An 8,195-nucleotide genomic window follows, 5' to 3' on the forward strand; every position below is an offset into this window, starting at 1 on the left:
TGGATCTCTGATCTCACCCAGAGCAGCCATTGTATTTGCTTTAATAAAATATGACTTACCACACCATGTTTATTGCAACTGTTTCTCTTTATTCAGATCCAATATTTATTTTATTTGCTGCTCTGTACTAAAAAAAAATAAAATAAATAAATAAATTCCAAACAAGAGTTTTTGTTTGTTAGCATTATTCAGTCATGGAGCTCTGATGAGCAGGGAGAAGATGTGACCAGGATGCTGGTCCCTCAGCACGTGCCTTGCTCCGTGGATGTCTGTTTGGCTTGTGTTTTGTGGCCTACCTGCCTCAGTTGGTAGGGTGAGAGTGAAGACTTCCCTTGTGCAAGTTTGTCAATGCTTGTTGATCAGAGTGCTCGTTGGCTGGACTGCAGTGTAGGCACCTTTCTTGTCCAGACCAACTTCATTCTTATTATTGCTAGTTGTGGGTTCCTTTTAAAGGGGCACCGCCTACATCTTTCCTTTTTATCATCCCTGCTGTTTTATATCTCCTCTTTTGCTTACTACTAAATGCTTACTGGGTTGATGCTGTGTTTCTTCCATTCTTCCTCACCCCAAGATATGACCTCTAAAGGAGATGGTCCTGGGAAAAGACTTTACCCATGTTTTCTAGCGGTTTTATTTTTGTTTAAAGCACATTACAACTGGTCTTGAGGAGAATACTTGGTTTTACTAATTGTTTGATTTTAAGCATTTTGTTACAAACTGGCTTAATTTGGTTTTAAGGATCTCTTTATTTCTATTTTTAAAATAGTGCAATGCATTTGGGATACATATCATAAACATGTAGTTCTTAGATACTGGCATCATTCTGTTTCTGGTGTCATTTCAATGAAATTACTTCTGCAGAATTCTGAGAATACATGGCTAAATCTCCTCTCAGAGCATTTTAAAAATCTTCTGTCAATCTAATCTGGAATCTCAATTTGATCATCAAATTGATTTTGATGATGTTATTCTTTTTTCTTCATATTTGTTGCTCCCGATTCTGATTTTCAGGAAATTTGTGCAAAATTACATATATTTCACTTCAAAAGTGATAAGGTCTTATTAAACTTGTTCTTTATTTTTTTTTTTCCCTTTCATCATTTTCTCAGAGCAACCTTTAAGTCAGCTCCTGTACTTCAAACACAACGCTAGTTTCTTTTGGTTTTAGTGCTGGCTATTTCTTGAATAGTTATCAGCTCCAAGTCCTGACAGTAACGGGGTATATAAAAGAAATTGTAAATCTCGAATGAAGAGTTCAAGAGAGGATGTAGGGAAGATTAGCTGGTGTGTAGAAGATCCTCCGCAGCAGTGGGCAGGCTGCATAGATTCATGCTGCTTCTTGCATGAAAAGCATCTGCTCTCATATGATTCCAATGTCATAAAATCAGAAAAAAAAACATTTTAATAATTTGCTACAAGTTATATGATATTGACCGTCAGCATTCCTTGGTTTCATTTGTTTGAACTAGGTATGTTTTTTAGGAAAAATGACTAATTTTAGTTTTTAAATTGTTGTAGTAGAAAACCCCTCAAATCCATGCTAGCAAATTGTTAACTGTTTTAGGCAGCTTTTATCCCTTTTAATATCCACCTTGTTTTTTTTATTGTTCCAGTTTCTTAGAAATATCATATGATATTAGATAAATGCCTATGACACACGCCATACACAAAATATTGATGGTGTGCAAGCCACAGGCTGGTGATCTAAGAGTTAATGATGCATCATAGACTTGCCTGTTGTCAGGAGCATAGCAAAGAGACACAGCAGTGGGTGTGGCATCTTTGATTCCTATTGAAAAGTTACTGAAAGCAAAAATTTCTGGTGTGACCATTGCTGTCAGTCCTAATAGGGGTGTAGGGACAAACACTGAAACATTTTTTTGAACTATCAATACAGCCTTGCCTGGGAGCCTGAGTGAGGCCTACTGAAGAAAGGTACTCTGCCACTATCACCTCCTACTTAACAGTATTTTTAAATTTACCTTCCTGTGTATCACTGATAATTTTGGAATGACTTGAATGAACAACGTGGAGCTACAGTTTAGCTGAAGGCCAGGCCCTGCCTTGCTGTCACACAGTTTTAGTAAGGTGAGATAACAGGAAAGAGCTCAGGTGAGAAATTGTCTTTGAAAGTCTTTGCTAACAGATTTTTGGGTACAGAGGCACCACAAGAAGTGTCAAAAAATGAACATTAGAGTAGATCTGGATCACACAATATAACAATATTTTCTCACATAGTTATTTATACTCTCCTGATGGTTATTTCATAAAGTAATGAGAAGAACTTACTTTGTAATAGAAAAAATGTGGATGTTGAGGTCCCACTACTGCAGGCTATGTCATAGCCTAATTTTTTTTTTCCTTTGTCATTTCTTTGTATAGGTGGAAAATGTTTGGTTACTTGATCGTTTATCTTCAAGAAAAGCTGCACTGGGAACCTTGTATCTGACAGCTACCCATGTCATATTTGTGGAGAATGGTTCTGAAACTCGTAAAGAAACCTGGGTATGAATTTATCTTCTTTTTTTCAGTTAGATGTAAGGGTGTGGCACTTTATTGATGATAATTTCAAAATAACTTGCAAAAGAGTTTAAACACAGTAAATTAGTTCATATGGATGCTTTTGTAACTTTAAAGCATGTGAAATTCCAGACTGGTAATTTTTGAAAATTTTCAACGGATTCTGGATAATGCAACACAGTAAGAGGAGTAGAAGGATCTTCACTGTAGAAATATCAGATGTGGTTGGCTGATGAAAAGCTGCTGTACTGTCAGCCAGGAAGAACTGAGGAGAAATGCTTTGATTATGAATTACCACCTTGGCACATCCAGCTCTTGCCACTCTCCCTGAGTGCTTGTGCTAGATCAGTGATTTTCTTGTTATTGGTTTGTTGTTTGTTTTTTTTTTTAACATAGGGTTGTATTTTGTGTTATTTATTTTGATGAATTGATAACATGTTTCGTGTTAACTCCATTCTCTTTTGGGTGCACTATTCTCCTTCTGGTTTTTATTGTAATATTTCACCTCATCTGGTGCAGTGTTTAAAATCATATCAGGACTACCAGTCTGCCTGGGAGGAAGCCAAATATTTTAGCCTTATCTAACGGGTGCTGGTACATCTTTTCACTGTGCAGGTAGATGAAAAGAGCTCTTTTTCTGTGAACCGCTAGCTTACACTAAAGCAAACAAACAGAAAGCTTTGGAAAGCATGACCAGGCTAATATTTGAGCAGCTGAAACACTCCAGAGTGTTTCTTTGTTGGTAGGTGATGTATCATGTGCTGCTTGGGCCTGAATCTGGAGATAGGAACAAAACTACAAGAGTAGGAGTATGGGGATTTTCTGAAACAGTAGAGGAGGCTACTGTGCCTGCCTTGGCACCTCCTTATAAATAATTATTGTCCTTCCTGAAGATTTGATTCACTTGGCATAGCTATTTTGAATTCCCTCACAGGTTCTTCACAGCCAAATTTCCTCTGTTGAGAAGCAGGCCACCACTGCCACTGGTTGCCCATTGCTGATTCGCTGCAAAAACTTCCAGGTGATCCAGCTGGTCATCCCTCAGGAGCGAGACTGCCATGACATCTACATATCTCTGATACGTCTGACACGGCCAGGTATGGGGAGGAAACTGCCACAGAGTCAGTACTCATCCCGAAAAGGCAGAATATAATGGAAGAAATGTAGCTGTGCATCTTTGTCCTTTGAGTGTGAATTAAAAAGGCTTCACTGGAGATGTCCTATGAGAGAAAAGGTCTCTGAGCAGACAAGCATGTTAAAATAATCACTTGTGGAGCAATGAATAAAGCACATTATAACAAGTAGTTCATTCTATAAATTATGACATGAAGTTGTTTTTTTTTTTTAAATAATACTGTAGGGTATCACAGACCATTAAATAGACTATAATGTTATTTTATTTTTAATTGTTTAACAGATGCCTTGGGTAAGTGTGAATCTACAAAAAAATATTGACAAGTCTCTAAATCCAGGGAACTTTCACGTTCCTGCGATGACAAAAAACTTATGATATGTTTAGTGGTCATGTCAAGATTTGAATTTTCCCTTTCTGTGCTGTGCATAAATTTCTTGAAATCAGTGAAAGGTTTTGAAGAAATGATTTGATTTATTCCACTGGACTGCCTGTATTTTGGCTTATTATTACATATGTTTTAAATATGCTGTTTTTGAATTTCTGAATTCAAGACAAAATAATTTTGAAACCTTTCCTCTTTTCAGTGAAAATCCAACTGTTGTATCAAAGTCCAACATCTGATCCTTTGCATTTGTAGCTGCTCTCCTAAGAGCCAGCTGATAAGGCTTCTGGATTGTTTATTTTAAATGACAACTGTACAAATTACAACACCAACCTCCATTCTTTACTATAATTTTAACAGTGTGCAAAGAAAATATCTACTGCAACCTGTACAAAGATGACACCATTTGCTTTCATTTTTATCTTGCTAGGAGAATGCTGATTTTGTCTACTGTGTAAAGGGTGAAAAAATTGCACAGTCAGCCAGCACAGCTACTGAGCTTTATTAAGTACATTCCATAATTAGCATTGCAGTAATAGTAGTAATATGCAACTGCAGCATACACAACTTCATATGTTAGGTGATGTAAGATGAAAGTAATCAGAGAAATTTAAAAAACAATGAGACAAATTCAGTCAGTGTTTCTGCTCTGATGTAAATCAGGGTTAATTCCACAAACCTCAGCTGAAAGCATGTGTTCATGCATGCTGGAAGAAATGCAGTTCTGTAATGCTTTTCCCCTGGAGCCAGGAGAATAGGATACCTTGATACAGGCAGCTGTGGACCATGACTGCAAGTTCAGTGGCAGACTGCAATGGACAAAAAAAAATGAATTAAGAAGATGCAATAAGAACGCTGCAGAATTATCTCTTTGCATAGTTCAGCTGCTCAGCACTTTTCCTTCTCCAGTAAACTGTCTGATCTTCATGTGAGGCAGGATAAAATCTTGCTTTAAAATAAGAAGGCTCTGACTGCAGGCTGAGCCATATGTACCCTGGCAGTGCTCTGCTCTGTCATTTTGCCTGGCACAAAACTGCACTTTCTTTAGGTAATACAGTTACTCAGCATTAAAAGGTATGATTTACTCCATGAAGAGAATACTTGACTCATTCAGGCTCTATTTTCCATTCTCTGTCTGTTCCTTTCATTTATTCCAGCATAAGGGAACCTGAGTGAAGCCCATGTTGTGCACTGGCTTAATATATTCTGTGCTATCTGATGCCCTAATTATGCCAAAGTAGCAAATATATGTGTGATTTTATTCTTGCTAGTTGTTAATAACATTTTAATAAGGTCAATCTGTGAGCTGAATTTGGCCTTTTTGATTAGTTAAGCCATTCTGTGAAACAAACAGACTATAACAGACTATAACAGTTAGTACAGGTCCAACAGCAGACTTAGGGCAAAGTAACTGTGGAAGATTAGGGAAGGTCTTGTAAGTACTAGCAAAGAGGTGATAACTGAGCTTTAAGGCACTGACTGTTAATACTATTAACATAACATTTTTGTTACCAGCTGTGGATATCATCATGTAATAATATTTGTAATGTTGCAGCAGACTTCAGTCATAAACAAACTGGATGTATTTTAATAGGTGGATTTTTAAAGGCTTCCCATGTACCTGTGAACAGCAGGTCCAGCTGGAAAGAATATCCAAATGCTTCTGACAACCAAGCAGTGAAAACAAGAACTCAGATTGCTAGCAAATCTTATTAAAAAGAGCTCCAATTGATTTATGGATTATGATAAAACTTCATTATAGCAGATGAGAAATAAACCAAACTATCTTCCTAACGTGTGCCATGACAGAATTCCAAAATCAGAGAATACAGAAAGAGTTTAAACTGTCAGACAATGTGCAAATGATTCTTTTTCATCTTACTCACAACTTTGTTTACTTTCAGTACTTTCCTGACAGAATTAATATGAAGCTTTCTTTCCTCGTGTTCACACTTGTGTGTGTGTGTATACATTCAATTTAATGAAATTTTAAAATGCAAAATGTCACTTAAACTAAACTTTTAGACATAATCAAAACAAAAGTAAAGACTTTCTATAGGTAAAGGTGGGACCCTTATTATTAATAATATTGTGGTTGGTTTTGTGGTTATTATTTTTATAGCCATGTTCCTTCTTGTAGCATTCTAAGACTCTGCTTATTAGGTATACATTATTAGAAAATTAAGTGAAAAAAGTGTAGTATTTAAATCTACGGATCTTGTTAAAACTATATTGTAGAGCAAGTGTATTAATGGAGAACTATGAAATCAGAAAGGACTCAGCTTCAGATTTACCATACTTCAGTTCTGAAGTTAAAAAGCTGTTGGTCAGAAAGTTTTAAGGAACTTAGATGAATTATACCTCCATGATGTAACAATATCTTAAGTAGCAATGAGAACATTCATTTCAAGCTATATCCTGAATAGTTATTCATATTGGTGACAGCTGGCTTTTAATGGCAGTGGTGTCCAGTTCCTGTTGATCACCAGGATTACAACACACATTGGCATAAACACAGATACACTCTTAAAAACATTAAAAACTCCAGTACTAGTGAAGTTTCTTGCATGGTCTTTGTCCAAGGGTGACAGGTGACATAACTATTTAAACATTTTCATGTTCATGATAAAATGATTGGGGTAACATGCTGGTTTTATGCTATTACAACATCTGTATCTCAAATGCCTTTGCTAATAATTTCAGGACTGAATATTGCAATCCACAAAACTAATATTTCATTGACCCTATTGGAAACTTCCTTATTTAGGGACAAAGACTTCTGAGTTTGGAAGATTGTGCTGCATAGTCCATTGGTCAGATCTTTTGTCTTTGCCACAGGACAGATGTTGCATTAATAAATGGGCTTCTAAGCTACTTCTGGACTGCAAATTCTTTTGCAGAACAAGTGCTTATTCTGGCACTAACTTCAGTTTTCTTTGGATGAAAGCATATCACCAGTGACATTTTGTCTTTGTGCTGGGGGCAGCTTTCGGAATTTAGTGGAGAAGAGTTCTAGCAAACCAGGATATTTTAAGTAGCCCTACTAAGGCACATATATTTCAACATACACAAGTAACAAACTAGCACAGTACTTTCACAGTAACCTTGAAAGTATCTCTAAACCAAGATGCATGCTTTTATATAGCAGTGCATCCTATTTTAAAAGAAACTATGTAAAGGACAATACCAAGTTCTGGTTTTGAAGTGTGATTTCAGGACAAGCAATATGAAATGGTTTACTGTTTTTGTTTTTGTTACCTTTTTTTTTTTTTTTTCAGTGAAATATGAAGAGCTGTATTGTTTCTCATTCAATCCAAAATTAGATAAAGAAGAACGAGAACAAGGCTGGAAGCTTCTGGACCTTAATGAAGAATATAATCGGATGGGTATTCCCAACAACTATTGGCAGATTAGTGATGTAAACAGAGACTACAGAGTGAGTTGTGGTTTTTTTTGTTACAGAGGTTGTCTGTAAAGTGAATCAGCAGTCTACCGTGGACTCCTGTAGTGCTGAGATGCAGGATTCCTTTGTGCTCAGTGCTGTACACACGTAGTAAGGTGCAGTTCTTCCACTCTTTCACACACAGAAAAAGCACATATAAAATGGGAGAAAGGGAGTGTCTTCATTTAACACATGTGGAAATGAAGCACAGAAAACACAGTGCTTTAAATGTTAGTGGTTGGCCGCCTGAGGAGGAGTTTAAATCAGACCTAATATTATGTGTCTGAATGAGCACCTTCCTGATATGGGGTTTTATAAAATTACTATGTAGTCAATTTTAGGAAAAAAGTACTTGAAACAGTGAATTTGGCAATGTTTTTTCCTCACTGGCTATCCTCACAATCCTTTTGAAGCCTCTGCGATTGACTTAGTTTTCCTCACAGTCATCTGACAGGTCATGTATCTTCCTAACTGCCTACTGTCCTGTCTAGTTCAGACTTATATGACTGAAGTCCCTAGAATGTTAATTAATTTTGAGAAATAATAACCAAAGTATTTTTTAAGGAAGTTTGTCCATTGGCTCTGTTGCTGGAGCATATCCATGTTTAGGAAGGCCTGTGAAGTTCTCAGAGAAGACAGAATGTGCTGTCAGGGTTTGTTTTCTTTTTCTTAAAACAAGCGGAAAAAATGTTTGACTGCTTTTAAGATAAAGTGTA

The 8,195-nt window shown here is 36.5% G+C and overlaps 1 protein-coding gene across 1 annotated transcript in view; it reads left to right on the forward strand.

The window, feature by feature from the left end:
• Positions 1–2,382: 2,382 nt before the first annotated feature.
• The window catches only part of MTMR7 (myotubularin related protein 7), a gene marked incomplete at its 5' end in the record, with an annotated part of 30,564 nt that continues 24,751 nt past the window's right edge, over positions 2,383–8,195 (forward strand). Inside the window, 3 exons of the mRNA XM_008944641.1 lie at positions 2,383–2,505; positions 3,455–3,617; positions 7,316–7,473. Of these exons, the coding sequence (XP_008942889.1) occupies positions 2,383–2,505; positions 3,455–3,617; positions 7,316–7,473 (444 nt within the window). The remainder of the gene's footprint in view (positions 2,506–3,454; positions 3,618–7,315; positions 7,474–8,195) is intronic.

The sequence above is a fragment of the Merops nubicus genome, unplaced genomic scaffold (assembly GCF_000691845.1).
Source record: "Merops nubicus isolate BGI_N331 unplaced genomic scaffold, ASM69184v1 scaffold1197, whole genome shotgun sequence".
Classification (NCBI taxonomy): Eukaryota; Metazoa; Chordata; class Aves; order Coraciiformes; family Meropidae; genus Merops; species Merops nubicus.